This window comes from Alosa alosa, chromosome 5 (genome assembly GCF_017589495.1).
Source record: "Alosa alosa isolate M-15738 ecotype Scorff River chromosome 5, AALO_Geno_1.1, whole genome shotgun sequence".
Classification (NCBI taxonomy): Eukaryota; Metazoa; Chordata; class Actinopteri; order Clupeiformes; family Clupeidae; genus Alosa; species Alosa alosa.
Genome location: NC_063193.1, coordinates 16,789,585 through 16,813,173, shown reverse-complemented (window position 1 = coordinate 16,813,173; position 23,589 = coordinate 16,789,585). Strand labels below are relative to the sequence as shown.

Here is a 23,589-nt window from a genome sequence, read left to right as displayed (position 1 = left end):
TAGGTACGGTTCACGTCATCGTACTACACTGATTTATAATAAATCACAATTTAATGGAAATTATTAAATGTTGAAATGACTTAAACTTACTAAGTCTTTTCACTTTATTTTTCTTTATCCGTTTCTCATCAGCAGAGAAAAATGAAAGTGTGTTGAATTAGTTTGTAGTTGGGATAAATCTATGGTTTCATTATGGAATTTTGATTTTCATGATTTTGTTTTTCTTCCCACTGATAGGTACAAGCAAATCTCTGGCATAGTTTAAGCAAGTAGGCAATATGCTTTAGTTTACTATTATATTCTTTGCCCCAGTGCAGCGATAATTCTAGGAATGAATAGATCACCAGTGAAGTGAAGTGATGTAATCTGGTGCCCTCTGCTGGTGAGAATATTCCACAACTATAATATGAATTGTCATCAAAGTTTGCAAATTACACAATAAACTACAAGATTAAAAATAATTAAAAAATTAAATTACTAAAGGGTCACACATATGCTTCATACACAAATGGGTCACATATATGCTTCTTTAGTATATTTTGCAACTCCACCTCTGGGAGAATATACCAGGTGTATCTCAAAGCTCTCTTCTGCAGTTGAGCTTCACTGCTTGATTTGTGACTCAACATTAGCTCATGGAGCTGGATTACTACCAAGACATTTTAACTCCAAGCTGCACTGACCGAAATTTTAAACTGTTGTGTCAGTCTGGCCTGAGATCGCCACAACCACAAATCAATGCAGGCTTAAGTGTTCTCTTAAGCTTGGAAACAGTAACTGGGTCAAGAACATCAATTTGCTGTAGTGTACACATTTTGTTCATGTTTGGGATTTGGGGATCTGTTCTTTGGAGCACTTGTCATTCACCAGACAGAGGAATAATTCATTGTAGTAAAACTCTCAAAATCCTGGTCCCTCCCCTTCAATAAACATACAGAAGAAGATTAGTACACATTTTCACTTCAAGGTTACACAACAAATCACATATCACAAGTACCACCACCAGTGTGTAATTTCATAATTTAAAAGGTCACATACGGGAGTCAACACTCACATCAGATCTCCTTTTAGGAGTTTAATGTCTGAAAACAGTAGAAAGCGCAAAGACTTAAACAATGACCCTCTCATACATGACAAACCACAGAGTAGCAGGTCCGTAGAAAAAGAAGACACAATCTCCAAAGCTCCACTCATCTTAAATTAGACAATCAGGTCGTCATGTGTGCAACAGACGATGACTGCATTTTTAACACATAGGTGCCAGACATGCAGTTGATTAGAAGACCTTAGGTATAAATTATTAAAACAAATAAAATATTTGATAGCTTAAGATAAATAGGAATTTGTACGGATACTTATACACACAAAATGAATTAAAATGTATATATCACTAACAAGTGAGTGTCAAAAGGGTGGTGTTTGATGGCTTGAAGTCACTTTTACTAGAGAACAACCCTGAGGGATGTCTAGATAATGGCAAGTTATTTACAAAAGCTGAGTCCAAGGGAAAGGACTTTCCTCTTGCTTCAAATCCTGCGTGGGATGTGTTCAGTCACCTGTGAGAGTAATGTTATGGAAGGTCAAGATAAACAGTGTATGCCTTTGCTTTGTGGAGAGCGCCACTATTGCTCTGTGCATCTTAAAAGCTGTGCAATGCCATGTGGAAGGTTAGGTTACCCTAAACCTATACCTTTGTCCTTGTAAGTTGACACAGAGGTCATAGATCATAGGAGGTCTGGCAAAGTCAATTTTACTTGTCTTTCATCAAAGTACCATAACAGCCATGCTGCCTTCAAGGCACAGAAATCTCTGGATGTCTTCTCTGGATCTAGTGCGATCCTGTGGGTTTGAAGAATCCAGGCATGTGGAGTCCATCTGGTTACTAGCGCACCGCACTGTAGCATAGCGTAGCATCACTGCTCTTCCATGGGAAGTTTGACAAAAGCAATGGCGGCCAGCTCCTTGCAGAACTCCTCCAGGACAATCACGCCCCTCAGAAGTGCCATGTGCTCCACCCTGCAGAGGAGCAAATCCAATTAGGCCACAGGAGAGGGGAATATGAGACGGCTAATATCAGCCAGACCAGTGAACTGATTATCTCTGATTAACTCGGGCTCTGTGTGTGTGTGTGTGTGTGTGTGTGTGTGTGTGTGTGTGTGTGTACGACTGAGGCACATGAGAGAAAGTAAGTGGATCTGCCTGATCTGGCGTGAGAGGTTTCTTACATGGTTTCGTCTTCGAGGCCCATCAGCTCTTTCCTCACTTGGACCAGTTTGTCTGTGAAGTTGGGGATGTGCTGGATTCTCTGCATCAGCTCCCCAATTACCTACAGAAATGGAAGAAGGACTTAATATAAAAAGCAAGTTATTAAGCCCTACAGAAGACAATGGTACCTAAAATAAACTGGTTGTAAAATCACACACTTGACACCAATGGCACTACGGAAAGAGAACTACTGTACACAATTTCACCCTGACCAATGACAATACAAACCAGCACTATAGGATCAATAACCAAAACAACAGTCCTTCATGATGCAGGACCAATAACCAAAACAACAGTCCTCCATGATCAATGAGAATCCAGAATAGGACACTACAGCCACTGGCCAATGAGAGCAGAGAGTACTGGCCCTTAATACGTACCCTGACCAGAGTGGAGAAGAGTGAGCGGGCTCCTGGGCTCAGGCTGATGTAGGGGTCCAGCAGGTACTCATGAAGATGAGGGTGGGGAAACACCGCTAACCTGGACAACACGGAGGTCACCTGCAGATTCAGGTCATAGGGCTGACAGGGGGACGTAGGAAGAATGAAAGGGAAAAAAAGATAAAAAGCAGATAGAGTGAGAAGACATCAAACTAAACAGTAAGCACAACAATTGCACTTGATTGTGTCTAAAAAGGTACAGATGACCATTTGTTTTCACATGAGTACATACTGCATGTACAACGAGTAAATACAATAACATACAGTTGTGGCTGAATTTGTTGGCACCCTTACAGATTATTACTTAAAAGTGATGAAATTCAAAACAATTGTCTCATGTATAGCTGCCTGCCTTTGGTATGCAATAGGGTAAAGCAAAGAAAGTTTGAAACGAGATGTTGCAGATTCTAAAATAGCCCAGACAGACTTGTTTTTACCTCTAAAAAAAGACATCATAGTGATGCGGTTTGAGATTCTGGAGCAGTTTGCTTAGGAAGAGTGGGCAAATCTGCCTATATATAGGCAGATGCAGAAAATCTCATGCAGAGCCACAGAAAGGACACTACTAGGAGATAGGCACCATCATTTCTGTCAATGTCAAAAATGTTTCAAAAATGTCATTTGTTTTATTGTTTAACAAATTCTGTTAGATGAAGAGTCAAAATGTAATTTACATTAAACATGGAATAATGATTACAACTTTTGTCAGTAATCAATTTCAAAGAAAATTTTGGAAAAAAAAAGTTTTTCCTTTTTTTGTGGAAGGGTACTACCAACAATTTCAGCCAGGACTGTATATTACAGGACACTACATGCTCACAGAAGTCAGAACACTGTTCTATAGATAAATCCAAAGTAAAGCAGTAGCACCATGCACCTGTTCAAGTATTCTGGCGATTCTGTCAAACAAGACTTGGAGGAAGTGTCCTTCGTAGAACTCTGAGCAGGGGGAGGGGTTGTCTATGGCAGCGTCTGGCCAACCCCAGTCCAGAGACAACGCTGTGCAGTCTTTAAACTGGACAAGGGAGAGAGGTCGACAATGGTCAGAACTTTATACTTTCATTTATAAACATTATCCATATAAGCACATTCATTGTTCAGGCAGTTTCCATCAGAAATCTTCAAATACAAATTTATCTTTTAAGACTCCACAATTAGTGGACTGACGTTGGAGTTAGTTATTTGGATGAGTTAGATTCAAGCAATGTGTCCTTGGCTTGGGTAATTAAGAGGGAAATAATGAACACAAAACACAGTTTAATTTTTACAGTTCAATACTTTTAGGGGGGTTTGTCCATGTTGATTACTCAAGACATCTCGACTCACCATCTTGTGTGCATCGTGGACGTATGTGTCATATCCTGCTCCCTGTACGTGCTGAGAGGATTTGGCCTCTTGGGGAACTAAACACAGGAAACTAACAGCACAAATGTATCTTGATTAAATCTGACACCGCCAGCGGTAGATGTACTTTGTTTACATACCAGGTTAAGATTCATGTACATTTATCCTAAAGGGCCCATCATAGATTGATGTTTCACCAGTTCCTATGAAACTGGCCCCTGACTCTGCCCTTGTGAATTTCTGACTAACAGCAGACTAACTAGTGCAAACAACATAAAAAAATAACATACAGTAAGTTGCAATCAAGTAATGTGTTTACATGTTACGTGTTAGTTACCATCACACTTAAAAGGAGCTACATGGAATTCTACAGAATTCAAGTTGTTTTGAACGCAGCCACAAGGCATTCTTCAATAGACCTCTGAAGTTCACCTACAAGAAGGACCCAAAAGCAATCTTTGCCCATATAAGGAGATCTGAGTACCGGATCTGGATCTCCTTATATGGACAAAGATGGCAGCTTTTGGATGCTTTTTGTAGGTGTACTTCAGCTATTGCTACGCGGTCCAAGCTGATTTGCATGCTAACATGCTAGTGGATATCTGGACAACACAGACTATAGGCAAAAGGAACTGCATACTACCGGTACCTTTAATGTAATGCTGCTTCTTGAAATTCTACACCTCAAAAAACAGCATGGCTCACCGTTACTGTGCCAGGAGCTCACTGGTACTATAGGAGGGAAAGGGAGCTGCCTCACCTGTTGACGGTCTCGGCCACCTGTATTTGTGTGGAGGGACGGGACTCCTCCTGCCGATTGGGCAGAGTGAGCAGAGGCTCAGCGTCCCCAAACTCACTGTCTGCGTACATGTCTGAGAAGAAGGGATCCTCCTCAAGCTCACTAATAGAGAGAGAGAGAGCGACAGAATAAACAAAGAAAGAGTGTGAGGCAAGATGGGTAAACAAAGCATGCAAAAGGAAAACATACAACACTTCAAATAAAAAAGAAAAACAGAATAGAGAAAAAAAAAACAGACATACAGACAGGCAGACAAAAACAACCAGGGGTAACTCTCCCATCACTTACTCAGACTCATCCAGTGTGTCAGCTACATGCCTCTCCTCTCCTGCGTAGCCAGCTGCAGCGGGCACGGCATAGCCACGTTGGCCAAGGTTCCGCAGCACCAGATTGGCCACAATGTTCCGGTCAGGTTTCTGCAGGAGCTCCTCAAACAAACGCAGTGTCGCTATACTGATCTGGAGGAACAGAGGGAGGGTAAGGGACAGGCAGAGGAGAGGATGGAGAATGGAGAGAATGGAGGAAGAGTGGAAAGGAGGAAGGAGAGAGTGACCTCAAGACAGAAGAACAAGAGATGGGGGTTAAAGGTCAAGGGAGGCCAAAGGAGAGAGAGAAGTGATGAAAAGATGGAGAGAGGCAGAGAAACGCAAGGAGATGGTAACAGCTGGTAGGCAGCTCTGCAATTGTGCTCCAGTTACCTCATCTGATAAGTGGTCGCAGTGCTGGATGAGCTTGTAGCGCAGGGTGAGGCGTGTGTCTGTGTGGGTGTCCGCATGCCGCTCTGGGTGTGTAGCACTGCCCAGCAAGAACAGCACCAGCTCAGCCAGCAGAGCAGGAGAGTCTATGGACTGGACAGAACAGGAGAGCAGGGCTGTGTGCAGCAGGATCCCAGCCTCGGACCTGCAACGACACATACACACACACTTTATCATGCTGTTATAAAATTACGACCGGAGGCTGACTGGTAACCTTTTCCACTCTCTGACAATACAGGCCAATTAATTATACTTAAACGGTATAACGTCACATTTCAACTAGACTATGCAAACAATATTTCCAAAGCAATTAACATTAATGTTTGAAATGAGATAACTACATCCCCATCTCATAGTTCTAAATGAGTAACATGTTAATGTTCATTCCAGTGCCCACATAAGAAGGCAAATCTCTTTCTCCCGTTGACACAGCGTGAGGCGCATTAGGCCGGTGTGACTCACATCTGCAGTAGCTGAGGCTGCAGGAGTCCCGTAAGCCACTGACGGTGAATCTCTTTGGCCAACTTCACAGATAGGATCTGGAGCCAAATCAATAACAATCAAAACACATGTGTTTAACCATAAAGACAACAGTAAATAATTCATGACCACCTGTACTCACATGGCCAACCTCTACTGAGAACCTACTAAGCACTACAATATTACCCTCCTGCAATGCCGTTTTTAACTACAGTTTTAATATATTGTGAGCCAAGGCAACACAATTGTGTTCAGTGTGCACAGTGTGTCTTTTGTATGACTGAATGACAAAAACGTCTTCTAATCTACAGTATATTGGTCATACAACCCTACAAGTGGCACAATTGATCTAAGTGTTCTTGCATTTAGTCTATTTTAACAATGATCATCTATCTTCAAATTGAGGTCAGCATTTGAACAGGTTTGCTTTTCTCATGGTATACTAGTAACTCTGAGAGCTCCAACCTTGGGTGCATGGTTAAGAAGCTGCTGGCAGTAGTCCAGCCAGCAGAGGAAGCCAGTCAGCTGGTCACTTCCAGGGAAAGATTGTCTCTCCTCCTCACTGGTCTGGGGAAACTGATCCCTGAATGAGGGCCAAAAGTGAGCCATGTGTTACATATGGATGTGCAACAAGTGCATGCAGTTCACATTTCACGGCACAAATACTCATACACATCAACATTGAGGGGCAGCAGTGGCCTACTGGTTAGTGTTTTGGACTTGTAACCGGAGGGTTGCCAGTTCAAACCCCGACCGATAGGAACGGCTGAAGTGCCCTTGAGCAAGGCACCTAACCCCTCACTGCTCCCCGCGCGCCGCTGTTGTTGCAGGCAGCTCACTGCGCCGGGATTAGTGTGTGCTTCACTTCACTGTGTGCTGAGTGTGTTTCACTAGTTCACGGATTGAGATAAATGCAGAGACCAAATTTCCGTCAGGGGATCAAAAGAGTATATATATATATACTTACTTATACATAAAGTGCTTTACATACTGTACCATGCTTAGAAAACCACTGACACTTCCTTTAATGAAAACAACAAAATCTTCGTATTGGATTTTATATGACAGGAATCAGGGTGCACACGCACTCACACACACACACACACACACACACACACACACACACACACACACACACAGAGTGAGAGACAAAGCACACCTCCAGTGCATGAGAGGAAAGCCCAGCACATCTGTGGGGTCCAGAGTGGAGGGGATGAGGGAGTAGAGCTCGCAGAGCCTCTGGGCCAGCAGCTCACACAGAGGGGAGCGTGAGGCCAGCAGAGCCCCGCTGTCCTCCCCAGGCAGGGCCGCCAGCAGCAGCACACTCTCCAGGGCCTTCAGCCTGGCACGGCTCTTCTGGGGAGGGGACAGAAGGGGGAAAGGGAGTTTGGGAGTTCATGAAGATTTAATATGGGACTAAAGGAGAGGAGAGGGAGTGTGTGTTGGGCAGACCCTGTTTACACTTTAAAAATGCATTTTAAAATTGTGCCTAGGAATCAAATCGGATCAGTGCAAAGTACAAAAGTAAACAACTATGAAGTTGCATTGCGATCCGATCACTCAAATCACTCATACAAGCCTATGTTTGTGGAAAACCTCATATTCCCATACACTCCTCCTCCAACACACACTAACTTACCTGGCTCTTGATGAGGTGCATGAGGACATGGATTAGCCCAGAGGTGGCTTGGGGACCCGGAGCAGCTGAAGCAGAAGCTGAAGGAGTCCCTCTCTGACCTGGGAGGGCAGGGGGGATGGGGGATGAGGGACTGGGAGGAGAGGCTGCATTTTCCGGGCTGGTGGCTCCAGCACGTCCCTCACTGACTCCCACCCCTGCAGCAGCAGCAACAGGTTCATCAGAGGTAGAGCTGGACCGGGATGTGCGGGCTTCTATATTTACCTATAATTTGGAGTTAATTATGATAGAAAGGATGAAATACATAGATGCATAGAGAAAGCATGCATTCAAAGCATTTAAACTTACATAATCTACTCAGTATTAATGTGTTGTCAGTGTATACGGTTCTGGTACGTCCAAACGTGTCATGGACCAAGGCAGGTTGAGAAAAAAAAAATATAACTACAGTACACTTATGTGTCACCAGACTGCACTATGTCCTTCCTTCTTGAGCTATTAAGTCCGCATGGTGCCTTACCTCTAAGATGTAGTTGAGCACATATGGGTCTTTCTTCACTCTGGTGCAAACAGAAAACAGGAAAAGCGCCTCCTCCTTCTCTGTCTGTGCATTTGGCAGTCCACAGAGTCGGATCAACTTCTGCATCGCAAGGGAAAGAGAAACAGAGAGATGTTTGGCTAACAGAGGAGAGACACACACAGAGAGAGAGAAGAGAACATTCCACCTCATACTGCAGCACCACAAAACAGAAACTTCAGCAAACATGTAGATCTGTTCCTGTCTCCCAAGCTCATTTCACACAAACAACAACAAAAACAAACCAACATTAAACCTCTGTAATATCTTTCAGCCTGAGTTACTCTACTCAATACAGTTTCATATAAAAAAAAAAAAACCCTACATAAACAATCTAAACTCTAAAGAGTTTCATAAATGTGGAGCTTACTAGAACTGGTCGGTAGGCGTTGATGATGTGGAGCAGGGGCTTCTGGACCTGGGAGAGGACTTTGGAGAAGAAGAGCAGGACCTGCTGACTCATGCCCGGAGGGTACTGGGCAGCAGGAGAGAGACAGACAGACCAGGCGGAGGTCAAGGTCAGGATTTCAGCCAGACAACAACAATGGTTAAGTGTCAGTCAGCACAGACTACCTTGCCTCACCCCCCAATTCAATTTTAATCATATTGCAAAGGATTTAGCAAATTCATCCAGCCAGTGTTTCTGGATGTTTAGGTACATTAGGGAAATTAAACTCCACAAGAATTATAAATGTCCACAATGTCCTCACAGGTCGGTTCATATCCTCTCTTTGGCCTGACTCAACATCCAGTAATGTTCAATGGAATGACTGTCGTGACTGATGTTACAAATTGGAGGGACAATAATGAAGAACATGTCCAATACCATCAATTCTTAAATCAAAATATTTATGGCTAACTATACTTGGCCTTTGTTTGACAAGGGAAAAATGTAAATTCATCTTAAGCTATGTGTTTCTTTGAGCTTTGGTAGAAGTTGGTGTATGACTGACATTATCAGGAAAAGTCAGGGTGTACTGTACTTAAAGCTCTCTACATAAAGACAAATGTTATCTTAAAGTAACACGATGTAGGAATTTCCCTTTCGTCAATTTTCAACATACTGGTGAGAGAAAGTGGAATAGAACATTATGCCTAATATTCCAATATGTGGTTTAATGTTCTGCATTTCTCATTAGTGGGTAACTTTGATACTAAAAGTATGATTCTATGTTATGACTGTATGATATCTGTACTGTCCCTGTGTATATCTGTGTGTGACTGTATTAAGAGATAAGCGGGAATATTATGACTTTGCAGTGTTTCACTGTTCTGCATGGCTGCGTCAGTTAGCTATCTGCTATCTGCTCCGGATTGCCAGGTTGCCACTAATCTGATTCAGTGTAGTCCACGTGAGATGGGATGACCAATGCCATCTCCCGTCAGCCTGGAAGGATACTTAAACCCTAACTATTTCCTTGTCTAGTTAGAGCAGCTGATGGATCTTTGGGTGAAGTCATGCTGTCTCTCCCTTGATGCGCATCATTGTAAATAAACTCTGTTCCTGATTTTTTATACTATTGGTCTGACTGGGTCTCTACTCATCTGTGGTATCAAAATTACCATCACTGGGTACCCATCCAGTGCTACCCAATTTGTCTGAAACGTTTCTATTTATTTTTTTGTAAAACCAACGAAAAGGGTCATGCTCCATGGTCCTACTCGCAACACCAACCTAATATAGTGTAATACCAGGCCTTCTGGGCACACAACGGCATTGTCAGAGACTCCATTCTCTTTATTGTACAGTATGTTTGAATACATTATTTTTTTAAAGAGCAGTTTAAAGAACTACATTGTGTTGCTTTAAGCAAAAGTTGTCAGTATACCAGTTCTGGAAATAATTCTTCGACACGGGAATCCATTATTATATAATCTCAGAGAATAAATTCACTTATTTAGGACCAGTGTGCGTTGCCGAAGGAGCTTTCAAATACAGTGAAATTCTGTTGGTTGTGATGACATATAAGTGACACTTATTTGTGGGAGCAACATGAAAAATATAAGAGGCCTTGTGGATCAAATGCACCAATTCCAGTAACTCTCAAGTCTTACACAATGTTAGTACACTAGCTAAATATTTTCTAAATATTTATTCCCCCCATTTGGTCCATGTCCATTGACTGACAAATTTGCCTGCAGAGAAGCTACAGTAATTTCATGTGTATTAGGCGCATTGTGTATTAACCGCAGGGCAGTGTTTTCTGCAAATCAAAAAAAAAAATAAAACTGAAAAATGATTGCCATATTAATTGCCCCCATGTATTAACCTCATACCTAAAGAAAATTAGCAAAATCAATGTATAAACCTTGGCTAATAGTTGGGAAATTACGGTAAGCACGCCATAGTTGCTGCATGTATGCATATTACCTGCGCCTTGCCCAAGGTGCAGAGAGTCTCGAGTATCTTGTGCTGGAGCAGATACTCCAGACACGGGCCAGTCTCCTCAACCTGTTGCTGCTGCTCCTCAAACACTAAGATGTCCAGCATCTGTTTCAGCCTCCAAGGGATATCGGTTTGCTTGACTGGACGGGACTCATCTGGTAAACACATTCGGGAGAGTGGCATACACTTCACATAAAAACTGAATGTATAATGTGTGTACATGAATGTGTGTATGTGTGTCTGTCAGTCTGTCTTTCTGTCTAAATCCGTCATGATAGTGTAAGCCTTCACACAACCTGAAGGAGCACAAAGAAGCTTTCCATGTCAACTGATTTGGGGAAGGAAGTGATGGGGACATGACGGCACAGGCTGATTTACCTGTAGTTTCGATGTAGTAATTTGTAATCCCTTTCCAGTGGTCCACAAAGGATTCCAGTAAATTCACTGTTGGCTCCCTCTGTAAAAATAATCATAGGAAATCGATACTCTGTAACCTATAACATTCACACTTTATTGCAGTAGTTTAATACTTGAAATGATCAATTTGGTCAAAATGAACATGGAAACGGGAAATAATCGCGAAATAATAAATGGGACTTCAGATAGTCAGAGTTACTGTGAGCGACTATCTAATTTTTGCCCCCAAGAATGCGGCCCGGGCTTGCAAGAATGTTGCTCCTTGCCTGAGGCACAATTCACGTGAGTCCAGCAAGCCCCAAAGTGATAAGAAAAATTTTCGCGTTTAGCACTCGATGTGTTGAACTATTGCGGCAAACTAACTTTATTATAATGCCCTGTTTACAAATATATGGTATAATGTTATATTGCAAGCACCATGAAGTTATGAACTGTTCACGTTAGCATTTGTGGAAGCAAACAAGTTTGTCTAGCTAGTCAGCTGGAAAGAGGAGGACGACAACAGGGCGCTCCAGTTGGCTACTCACGACACGTCACACACACACACACACACAGTACACTGTTTGTTATACACTTTCAGCAGAGCATGACAGCTATGTGTGAATTTAGAGGACAGATGATATTGCAAGGTTATCAATAGTTCCGTAGACTAGGCATTATTATAAACCTATTCAACTCAGGTGAAGCAACGTGATAATTAGCAACTTGCTGCCAGCTAGCAGAGATGTCAACTCCTGAAAGTCGCCATAACTTACTGTTTCCAACGCCTGTTGAAACAAATTCGTCAGTTTATTGAGCATGTCCATGACTGCTGCACTTATAAGTTAAGTTCCTTATCTTTGAACGAATGGAGGCATTTGTCCAGTCTGCGTGTTGTTTCGTAGTCTGTAAACATTGTCTACTTGCTAGCTTACTAGCGAGGTAGCTAGCTACCCTTCTTCTCCATACTGCGCTCGCTGTGCCCACTGTGTTTTCCTCGACGACTCTCCAAAACTAAAAAAATGCTGCAGCTGGCCAAACCTACTGTAGGGGGAGTGCCTCACCAATATTTCAAATTCTTGTCTACGACTTCACTTCTTTCTAACCAAACTGATTAGGCTTTTTTGGCTAATGGAGCATATTTACCCCAGATTTTATAACTGAGCTAAAATCTAAAAAGAGGACCCTTACCTACAGGAAAGCACATAGCACCAAAGTGCCAAAATAAAGCAAGGAAAATTTGGGTGGATACTTGGTGAAATGTTTCTAATTTAAAGTCTCTTGTAATCCCTGTACCAAAATACAGTTTAGTATGCATAGTACCACGTTAATATCATAGCCCATCATCAGTGAGTGTCTGAAGGAGCTGGAATCCCTGGATCACACTAGGACACATCAGGGCACAGGTCAACAACAGTGTGAACAGGGCACAGGCCTAAATAAGCATAATTCACTGTCAACAGGATATAAAGGACACATAATCAAGCCATTTCTCTAGTCCATTGCATTAGGCTAGATTAAAATATACTGCTCAAAAAAATTAAGGGAACATTTCAATCATACACTGGATCGGTAGGCCTACTCTGACACTGTTTGGCTCTGAGCATAAGTAAAACTTTTGAGGCGAGTGTTTTATTTTGCAAGAACTGTCAGACATTCTGTGAATGTAGTTTGAGAAAGGAGAAAAGGGTGGAAGGTTTCAAAAAATGTGTTTTAACAATTGTGGAAAACTGTAAGTGTTCCATTAATTTTTTTTTGAGCAGAATAGTATGATCAACTGGCAACTGATGGGTGATGTCAGACAATCAATAGCTAAATAAATACTAAATGAATGGCAAAAGCAAAGACAGATATGCTTCATCCAGCATTGGTTTATTTTATTGAACAATGCAAAATTGCCAAGTTAGTGTATGCACCTTCTTTGAAAAAACAAACAAACACAGTCACATCAGTTTATACAGCAAGTAATATTACAGATTAGCCAAACCAAAACAATACATACTATACACACATCCTCCTCTTGTGTGGCAGCTAATATTACCATGGTAGAAACACTCAAACAGTTCAGAGTTGTTTTCAGTGGTGATCATTTCAGTGAAGTAATAATAATATAGTTATTTAAAAAAAGACATTTCAATAGAAATGTCATCATATAAAAATATGTGCACTGTGCTGTCTGTTAAAATGCAGAAGTCTGATAAATTACACCACAGAATTGAGATCAAACATTGAAATAAAGAGGTAACTGCTCCACAACCAATTCCACTTTATTTTTACACTCATATTCTACTTCCTGATTTCTCGTGCGCTTACGTCATAACCATAAATATGTATTTCCACTCTAGGCCATAGCAGTGCAAAGTCAAAATGCATTGAACTACTGTATTTAAACAAATTAAAAATTAAGACATGTAACACCAGTGAGAGATACCTGATAATCACCAACCTGAATTGCAAAGTTGTTTACCAAACTGACAAGATCATATACATCCTATACTACATCCTATACAAAATGAACCAATGGTAGGGAGCTCTGACAAAACTGGCTATGATTTCACAGCAAAAACTGCTTTGACAAAAATCAGACATACATGTAGGGTATACGGAGGGGTGTGTGTGGTGGGGACTGTTGGAGAACCGAGAGGGAACAAAGACAGGGACAGAGATAGTGTCTGTGATATATAATCAAAAGTACCAATTGAACCATATAATAACGAAAAGATTCAACCAAACCCAAATCAAAACAAATCCACACAAATCCTAAAATGCATGATCCACATGCACATTAATAATATGTTCAGTGCAATATATACTGCTTTAAATGGGGAATGTGTACAAAGTGAGTGCCAGGGGAGGTCAGGTAGAGGCCTTTGTTTCCCACTCCTGAAAGAAACAGCAGAAGAACTTCTCAGATAAGACAAAATAATGCAATCACATAAGAAGACAACCTTATCAGTGAGGGCTGTAAGATCAAAACATCATTTTCACATTCATAAGATTGCGAAACAGGTTTGCCAGTAGTTGTGAATAGATTGTAAGGAGTGTAAGTGTGTTCAGGTGTGTGTATTCACCTTTCTCTTCTGGAAGACTTTGCCGTGTTCTATGAAGAGGGAAGATGGTGCGTGTTTCAGGGAGTGTTTCGCAGAGGCAGTTCTCCTCAGCAGTGGACTAAAGAAACCTCCCTACATGGGATCAAACCAAAATACATACAATTAATAGAGTAGGTGCGCATATGGGTCTGTGTGTGCATGGAGGCTGGATGTGTGTGTATATTTATTTGACACTGGTTATATGCTGTGTGGTTAGCTTCTTTGAGCTGGAAGACAGGTGCTTCAGGCATTTATTTATATATTTACGAATTTGGTCACACATTTAAGGATACATAAACTTAAGATGAAGAATACATGGGCTGGTTTATTCAATTCATAAAAAAATTCCAAATCAGGAAAGCTCAACTACACATTCTCTCTCCAGGAAATGGGATTATGGGTAAAACAAGCAACTGTGTTTTATCTTGGAAACCCTCTCCCCTCTGCTCCTGTGGGAGGAAGTGTCCTCCATTCCTGTCCTGTATAATTCAGAGTGATTATATTTCAACTGGCAGAGGCTACTGGACCTCTTCTACATGAAAATGCTCCTGTTTCTCAATGGGCAGTCATGTGTTTCTGTTTAAACAAGAGAAATGATGAGCTTCTGCTGAAAGCTTCAATGAGGGACATAATTATGCCATAGTTATATCTGGTGGATATATTATTCAAAACAAGCCGCTCCCTTGTCCTTAGCTATGTAGGATGAGATGTGCAAAATGATACGTTTCTGACCAAAAACTGAAGTGGATACTCCAAGCGTAACGTCTTTCTTTCGAAGGAGCTTAAAAGAGTTGTCACTGTTGAACAGCAGCTTTCATAAAGCATTCCAGACAAAAGGTGGCAGTGCATCCTAGTAAAACCGACGGGCCTGAGACTGACCTACAGGCACCACTGTTAGCAATGGGCACAGAAGCCCAGATGTGTTATCTTAGTGAAACGCCAATGGCGATGACTGGGTTAGATTAAACCAAGGGTCTCCAACCTCCCCCTCCCCCCGAGAGCTACTTTGACTAAATGAACTAGGTCGAGAGCTACCAATGTTTTCTATTAGTAGTTCCATGTACTCACATAGCTAATCTCAACCCAAAACAACTGAATGAGCTTTTTTACGTTCTAAGGCTCCTTCCACCTCCTTTACATTCTCTGTTTGTAGACTGTGAATTTGATTAGATAGGAACTTTAACATGTTTACCAACTGACTGTGTTATCAGATTTTTGAACATTTTAAAGCTTGAAGCTTTTGGAGAGCTACTCAGAAAGAGATGGGGAGCTACCTGTTGAAGACCTCTGGATTAAACGGTTGCTTAAGGCAGTATTGTGTATATGATCTAATATAGCATAGGCTTACTCTCTGACATAACAGGTGTGGGGTGTTCTAAAGAGAGGGTGTGACAGAGCATGCTCATATCTTTCTTTATACGGCTACGTGCCAAAACAGGAAAAGAAACTTAAAACAATGGGTCTTTAAAAATTATTTTGCTACCGTTTCGTGGCTTCCGCTGACAAAATAAATAGTTCACCACACAGATAAAACTTGACAGTTTCAGGTGTTGCGTGGCAATGTCTGCAGAAAGTTCCATTCACATGAATGGGCCTTCCCAACGTTCGGAGGTCTGTTAAATCTATAATCACAGCTGCAAATGACCGCTGTCAATGGCAACATGTTTTGTGCTTCTGACGTACAGCATTCTTTTTTGTGTGAACTACATGACCATGTGCACATCACAGACAATTTAGTGCCTAGTTGTATATAGCCTATTCGTTCTGTAACTCTGTTTCAGGTTGAAAATATATTTGAAAGCTCATGTATTAATGTATTTCCTACCTCAGGTGATACTGAATATTGACTTCATAAAGTAAATACTCAGCATCATCTGAGGTAACCTTTATGTGTGCACTCTGTGGCACATTTGATTAATCTTTACATGGATGAGTGTACTTCCAATACATACATGTAGGCCTATATGTGTGTGTGTTTGTGTTTCTGTATGTGTATGTGTGTGCTTGTGTGTATACAAACATACCTGCACTCTCTCAGTGCAGAAGGCCAGGGACTGTCTGAAGGACGTGCGCTTGGCTGGCTTGCCTGCATTGATGAGATTGACCTCTGACCCCGCTCGGAGCTGAACACGCCTCTTCCCAGTCAAGTCCAGCTTCTGAACACCTCGCTCCATCTCACCCAATCCCTGACCTTCAACAAGCACACACAGACAAACACTCCTTACATATGTTCGACAGCAAAATCAATATTTAGCATTCAGCATTCAGAGTTGTGCAACAACAACACATTACAGTACATTTATATAGCGCTTTTCACAACACTCAAAGCGCTTCACAGTAAAGGGGGAACCTCACTAATGTGTAGCACCCACCTGGGTGATGCACGGCAGCCATTATGCACCAGAACGCATACCACACACCAGCTTGAGGTGGAAAGTGAGGGAGTGAATGAGCCAATTAGTTTGGGAATTTAGCCAGGAAACCGGGAACCCCTTACTCTTTGCAATAAATGCCATGGGATCTTTAATGACCACAGTGAGTCAGGACCTTGGTTTAACGTGTCCCCGTCACTACACTGGGGCATTGGGATCGATATGTTTTAGCCAGAGGGAACAGTGCCACCTACTGGCCACCCACCAACACCACTTCCAGCAGCAACCTAGTTTTCCAAGGTCTCCCATCCAAGTACAAACCAGGTCCAACCACCTGCTTAGCTTCAGTAATTCAGCAAAGACAGGGTATCCGTTGGTCTGGCTGCTACAAGATGACTGTATAAGATTATGGACTGTGCAATCACTCAACTGTCACACAAAGCTCTGAACAAAAAAAAAAAAACACTCATACACACTCACAAACTCTTAGAAAGCCCACAATTCATCCTGTCTCTAAGGGCGTGTCCTAAATGACATATAATACTATTCCCAATATGGAAGATAGTGGTTTCCTTGCCACTAAGTAGGACACCACTATCTCTGGCACAGGAAATGGTGAACATGTGAGTCATGTGGAGTGGGACCTACGCTCTCACATGTTGGACCACACACGCTTTAGGCCTGCTCAGCACAAAAATCCACTAGGTTCACACTATCATGGCTTAATCAAAGAACTATCAAGGCCTTCTAAACTCCGCTTCACTAATAACCTAATAGCAGCAGTTCTCGTTTCAGAGGAGCAAGAGTTTTTGGAGGGAGAAAGCCAAATAACATTTGCTATGAGAAAATGACACCATGCTTTCACAGATCATTAGAATCATGATAGTCATAAAAAAAGGCTAAATTATGAGAACTGTTCATGGTTACAGATGGCCACTAATTCATTTCAGTCTTGCTCTTTCTGTCTTTCAGTTCTCTCCCTCTCTTTCTCTCTCATTTGAAAGAGAGAATGGGGGAGGGAGTTATTTTTCCCTTTTCCACTTCCCCCCTCTCAAACTGAGTGGAGGGAAGAGGGAAAAAAATATGAGTCTCAATGTTTTTGTGCCGTGCCCATGAAAGGCCTCACCGCCACACACCCGCATCCCGCAGCCACAAGCGAAACCGCTGGAGAAATGGCAGCCGAAACCACCGTGGCTCCTTTTCCCAAAACTGGGAGAACATGAGAGCATGCGATGAGAGCGCTCCTGCTCCCGACACATGAGGCAAGCCAGACGCTTCGCTCCCAGAGACGGCCAGGGAGCATCACCTCATATGCCCCTCCCGGGGGACTGGACTAGGGGTCCTGGCAGCGACCACCGAAAAATTCACGGGAAAGGTGAAATGTAGACTCATTAGGTCTGCTGCGGCCGTCTACGCAGATGGTTCTTTTTTTTGTGGCAACCACAAGAGCTATGAGCATCTCAGCTTTCTAATAATTTACAGCTGAGTATAATCATTCTGAGTAGCAAAAATAGTTTTTGCTTTTTTTTGAGTAGGCTAATCCCAAATGAGATTACACAGGAATGTGTTGTATATTATGCTGTGTTATATGCCATTAAATTCTTTATAACGCCACATACAGACGGACATTTTGAGTAACATCCTGTCATTCACTATAGTCTGTTCGTTGTCCTTAATATGCCTTGTATGTCTGTATAGTGGGGCCCCAGTAAGGACACTTAACATGAGCACTTTGTCTTACATTCTTGTAGAGGCAATTTACATCTTGCTAGCCAAGTGACATGGAGTCCATCTGAACAAACATTTTCTTATTTTCTTTCAGATTTCTCAGTGCAGGGGACAAGGCGAGATGAGCTATGAGACATACGTTCACACTCGGTATCATGTTTCAACACACTTTAGGTCAAAATCACAACGGAATTCTCCTTTAATGACTGCAAAGGAAATTTAGAGGCTCCGTATAGGCACATTAAAGGCCATGATTTGGTCTGCAAAAGATTAATAAATATATTTAAAATCTAATGTTTTCCACATAAAATATGGTAAATCTCTTCTCTCAAACGTTGTGGGATATATGTGTTCAATAAGATTAATCTTAAAAGACACTTGATCCAAGCCATATCATGCCTTCTAATTTTTGCATTACTTTTGTAATACCACTACCGGAAACCTGCGCCCAGAAAATGTCCCCTGACTGTTTGCCTCAGCATCTTCCACCAGAGTCACCTATGATTGTCACCGCTTCGCTTGCACGGGTATCTGGGCCACAGCTCTCCCCTCCACTACTCCTGACTGATGTCCCAGGGCCACTGGCACACACATACTGTATCTGTCTCAGTACCCTTGTGAGGACGGGTGGAAATATGAGGACCGTCCAGCAAGTGACTGCAGTAACCACCCAGTAATGAATCGGGTCGCGTTCGCAAATGAGAAGCAGATGGCATAGGCAGCACCACTGTCAAGACTCCACAGGCTTCTGTGCGTAAGCATGCGAGAGCAAGTATCCATGTCAGAGCCGCACATTTTTTTATAATAGCCTGCTTGACAGAGAGCAGCAAAAAAAAGTGGTGTGTTCTAACACAGAGACAGACGAACGCATGCACAAACGGCTACACACACAGACACTGATGCAAACCATTCTAACTGTCTTTGTAACCATATTTTGATGATATCTGATTTTCCAGTCCCTCCAGTCAGATTCTGATGTCTTCCTTTTTCTCTGTCCACAGACATATATAAACACACACACACACACACACACACACACACACACACACACACAGACACACACACACACACAGACACACAGAGAGATAGATAGAGAGAGAGAGAGAGACAGACAGATACTGAAATGCTCTTTCCAGACCTCTCTGCATGCATTCACACCCACAAGCTATGCATAAATGAATAAGACAAACGCAGCGAACGTCCAGGGCAGAGGAGATGGGACAGATAGAGGGGCAGAAAGAGGGTCAGACAAGGGCCACAGAGGGCCTGATATCTGGGCATGTTGCGGCTTGGGTCTGGGCCTGAGGTCCAGACTTACTGTGGTTGCTGAAGACCTCATTGTTGCCATAGTTCACCGAGTTCCTCGATGACCCACAGTCTCCCTTTCCTCCGCCATGGGAGTTCTGAAACTGAACACGTTGCATTTCAGACAGATGGACTTTTAGTACATTCGTTTCAGATTCATTTCACAGTTATTATTTAAATTACAGATAATATTGCAATCCAGCATGACATGTACTGTAACAGCAGTATTTAGCATATAAACATAAGTTCCATGGGCCATACCATGTGCTCTAGTATACACGTGTTGGAGTAGATAGGCTGGGAGTGGACTGAACCAAGCTGCTGGAAGGGGTCGTCCATGTACATGTTAGAGGTGGGGAACCTTCGTGTCTTCAGCCCGCTGGAACAGACAAAAATAGCAGTGTCCTTCAGGTGTTGGTAGTAGTCTGCATTGCACATGTGTGTGTGTATGTGTGAAAGTGAGAGAGAGAGAGAGAGAGAGACAGAGACAGAGACTGTGTGATAGAGGTCTGCACTCCCGACGCAAAAGTGGTGCCGGGACAACTTTGGAAAGCTCTTTGCGGGAGCGGGTGGGATGAAAGAGGTGCGTTCTCGGGTGCGGGACAAACGGATGATTCACTGCACTCCCGCAGATGAAATATGTGCGTAAAATTAAATAACTGTACTGTGTACATTACTATAGTTCAGCTGGATGTATAAGTATATATACTTTTTTGATCCCGTGAGGGAAATTTGGTCTCTGCATTTAACCCAATCGGTGAATTAGTGAAACACAAACAGCACACAGTGAGGTGAAGCACACACTAATCCCTGGCGCAGTGAGCTGCCTGCTTCATGAAATATGTGCGTAAAATTAAATAACTGTACTGTGTACATTACTATAGTTCAGCTGGATGTATAAGTATATATACTTTTTTGATCCCGTGAGGGAAATTTGGTCTCTGCATTTAACCCAATCGGTGAATTAGTGAAACACAAACAGCACACAGTGAGGTGAAGCACACACTAATCCCGGCGCGAGTGAGCTGCCTGCTTCAACGGGCGGCGCGAGGGGGAGCAGTGAGGGGTTAGGTGCCTTGCTCAAGGGCACTTCAGCCGCGGCCCACTGGTCGGGGCTCGAACCGGCAACCCTCCAGAGTGCTAACCAGTGGGCCACAGCTGGATGTTATATTAGGCAGCATTAAAAAACAGGATTTAAGCATAACTGACGAATAGCAGGCCTAGCCTAAATTGTCGTTTACGTGGGTTCAATTCGTTCCTGCTGCTCATTGTCAAAACTCGAAATTGAAAACATGACAGAGGAAGAGGGCACCAGGCTAGGCCTACTTCAGTTGTTAGCCTACATTCAGAACCAAGAAACTGACATCTGGAGTCTTTCTCAGGTGTGTGTGCTCCTTTCATGAGACAGAAAGAAAAACTGAATAGGCTATCCCTCCTGCACGCGGGCTTAGTGTTACAGATGCGGGCAGGAGCGGGACTAAAAATGACACATTAATGCAGGAGCGGGACATAATATTGCGGGAGCGGGACATAATATTGCGGGAGCGGGACATAATATTGCGGGAGCGGGACATAATAATGCGGGAGCGGGACATAATATTGCGGGAGCGGGTGGGCGTGGGGCTGAAAAATCAGACAAGCGCAGACCTTTACTTTGTGATGTATGTATGTGTATGTGAGAGAGAGAGAGAGAGAGAGAGAGAGAGAGAGAGAGAGAGAGAGAGAGAGAGAGTGTGTGTGCATGTGTACCTCAGTGGTAAGGACTCATGGCTGGCGCGATGATGGTAAGGGTCGACTGTGCTCTGACCTTGAGGAACACTCCCATCCTGCAGAAGTTGAACCCACTGCTCTTTCTCATCAGAGCAGCTAGCCTGTACACACACACGCACACACACACACACACACACACACACAACACACACACACAGACACAGACACACACAAATAAAAATATCATCACAGTGTTCTCATACAGTCAAGCTTGCAACCTAATTTCACACACACATGTACAAACATTCCCAGCCAAGGCCACTGTACCATAACGCACACACACACAGTGTGCAGACCTCCTTACAGGGACACCCAATCAAAGCCGTCTGGTTGTTGGTCTAATATGGTCCTCAAACTGGTCCTCAAAATAAGATATTATGCTTGCTCTGTCTTACAGTCTTATAGGCAGGCTACACAAGGCAAGTAACTGAAGCATTCAGTTTGCAGAGCTGCAACAATTAGCTTCCACTATAATCAGTGGAACTGGCTACACCAGACGTGAGAGACGCGCGTAGATAAAAAAAAAAACTACATCTGTAGTCTTCTTAAACTATATAAACGCTCTGTGAACAGAGTGTTTCAATTGGGCACCCTGTGTAGCCTGGCTGTACTTGCTCTGTCTAAATACATCATTGCTCTGTAAGGTAGTACAATTATGGTAATATGCATGACATGCCCCAAGAAGTACCTCAAACTATTTGCAAACATTCACCATGAGAGATTTTATGTCACATTCTTAGTCTTGGCTTTTCAGCCGTGGCCTTTCTTGATTTTAAGTAGTCTGAGATTGCTTTTAAGACTAATTCTCAGGAGCTTTATACACACTGGCACTGGGCCTCTGGTTATCAAGCTTCTCAGAGTAGGAAATTTCTCCTTTCCACTCCACTGAAGCAAAACAAACTCTGAGTTCCTGGAGAGCCAATAAAGCTCACAAACGGCCGCGGGTATTCAAAGAAGTTGCATTATTCCATTGACTAACTGTGAAGAGCTGAGAAGAGACAGGTGACCTCCACATGCTGATGGAGTACCACTGCTGTGAAGATATAAAACATGTTTTCTAAGAAGCAATGTCTAACACAATTGAACTGAAATGCAAAAAAAAAACAAAAAACATATTTTGCCATCTTAAGTACTCTTAATCAAAGGTATGTCTGGACCAAAGATTCTAGAGCACTCCACCATAGACGGCCACAAATTATATTCCACGTGGATTCCAGTTCATGGGAATATCCACCAATCCACATAGACAACACACTTTTGTCTCCAATAATGTGGTACCACATTGGCTTGTGGCTTGTTTGTGAAAATGTGGCTGGAAAATAGCACCTATGAGATGCCATTTTCAAAGATGGTGGTGGCCAACTTGGATGCTAACTGGCTGAAGCTAACTCTCAAAATCCTGACCTCCCTGGTTTGGACTTACTGAAAGGAAGTGTTGGTGGATTAATGGTACTAAACACACATAAATCCAATTTATCATACACACACACAGGCAAACAAACCAGCCAACTTTCTTCAGCCACTAACACCCTGCAGTCACACAACCCTGTTTATGCAGGACCCACTCTCAGGTCAGCTCTCGCTCTCACCTCCAGCACGGCCACCTGGTCACCGTGCTGCAGCAGGCTGATGCGGTAGCTGGAGGCCGTGTCCGGGCCTGGCTGCACCTGGGCCCCACGCAGCTGGACGCTGTACTGGGGGCTGCCGTCACCGTCGCCGCTGCAGTCGCCACCGCTGGCCTCCTCCTCCTCCTCGCGAAACATCTTCAGCACGCCACCCTCCACCCTGCACCACAGGCTCTGCCACTGGCAGTTCATCAGCACATTCAGGAAGCCAGCTGAGTAGAACACACACACGCACACACACACAAATACACAACCGTATTAGCATGCATTTGTGAGGGATTGTTTTTTTTGTTCTGGTGTAGACAAGCTGTCCCCTGACGTAGCCATACTCAAAATTCTATTCAGAACTTGAGTCTGGAATCGGAGCATTGGGATGTGATTATGGGGCATCTTTCAATCGATACAGGGGGGAAACGCATCTGCACACAATTGGATAGACCTAACCAACCAAACAAAATAGCCTACTGTGAATCCTAGTGGCCAAAACATCCTTCTTCTAAACAAATGCTGTTTTCTGTTTATTTATTTTTTTATTATTAGGCTGTCAGTAGGCTAGGCTTTCTTATACAATAGCCACAATAGTGACATAAACGTCTAGTGACCATTGCTAGTGACAAGCTTT

At 42.9% G+C, this 23,589-nt stretch overlaps 2 protein-coding genes across 3 annotated transcripts in view; both read right to left on the bottom strand.

The window, feature by feature from the left end:
* Window positions 1-994: 994 nt before the first annotated feature.
* fhip2b (FHF complex subunit HOOK interacting protein 2B) lies at window positions 995-12,104 on the bottom strand. The gene is made up of 17 exons (XM_048243677.1): window positions 11,855-12,104; window positions 11,061-11,139; window positions 10,668-10,837; window positions 8,667-8,771; window positions 8,240-8,359; window positions 7,723-7,983; window positions 7,243-7,439; window positions 6,549-6,666; window positions 6,066-6,142; window positions 5,547-5,748; window positions 5,137-5,306; window positions 4,810-4,950; window positions 4,032-4,122; window positions 3,583-3,720; window positions 2,646-2,786; window positions 2,226-2,326; window positions 995-2,016 (listed from the first exon to the last, which is right to left on the bottom strand). Exons 1-17 carry the CDS (start codon window positions 11,903-11,905, stop codon window positions 1,914-1,916), a joined length of 2,265 nt encoding a protein of 754 aa, XP_048099634.1. The 5' UTR covers window positions 11,906-12,104; the 3' UTR covers window positions 995-1,913.
* Window positions 12,105-12,931: 827 nt separating this feature from the next.
* Window positions 12,932-23,589, bottom strand: part of si:dkey-220o5.5 (actin filament-associated protein 1-like 2) — a 34,668-nt gene continuing 24,010 nt past the window's right edge. For both annotated transcript variants that reach the window (XM_048242544.1, XM_048242543.1), the window contains 7 exons: window positions 22,932-23,179; window positions 21,322-21,443; window positions 19,834-19,951; window positions 19,586-19,676; window positions 16,192-16,358; window positions 14,150-14,260; window positions 12,932-13,961 (listed from right to left, as the gene is read on the bottom strand). In XM_048242544.1, the coding sequence (XP_048098501.1) occupies window positions 13,935-13,961; window positions 14,150-14,260; window positions 16,192-16,358; window positions 19,586-19,676; window positions 19,834-19,951; window positions 21,322-21,443; window positions 22,932-23,179 (884 nt within the window). In that variant the 3' untranslated portion in view covers window positions 12,932-13,934. The remainder of the gene's footprint in view (window positions 13,962-14,149; window positions 14,261-16,191; window positions 16,359-19,585; window positions 19,677-19,833; window positions 19,952-21,321; window positions 21,444-22,931; window positions 23,180-23,589) is intronic.

Excerpts from the sequence above, each read along its gene's own strand:
- fhip2b (XM_048243677.1), bottom strand. The coding sequence starts at position 11,905 with ATGGACATGCTCAATAAACTGACGAATTTGTTTCAACAGGCGTTGGAA. Across the intron at positions 7,984-8,239 it reads TGCTCAACTACATCTTAGAG|GTAAATATAGAAGCCCGCAC; the intron begins GTAAGGCACCAT and ends TCCAAATTATAG. Across the intron at positions 3,721-4,031 it reads TCCACGATGCACACAAGATG|TTTAAAGACTGCACAGCGTT; the intron begins GTGAGTCGAGAT and ends TCCCTTGTCCAG.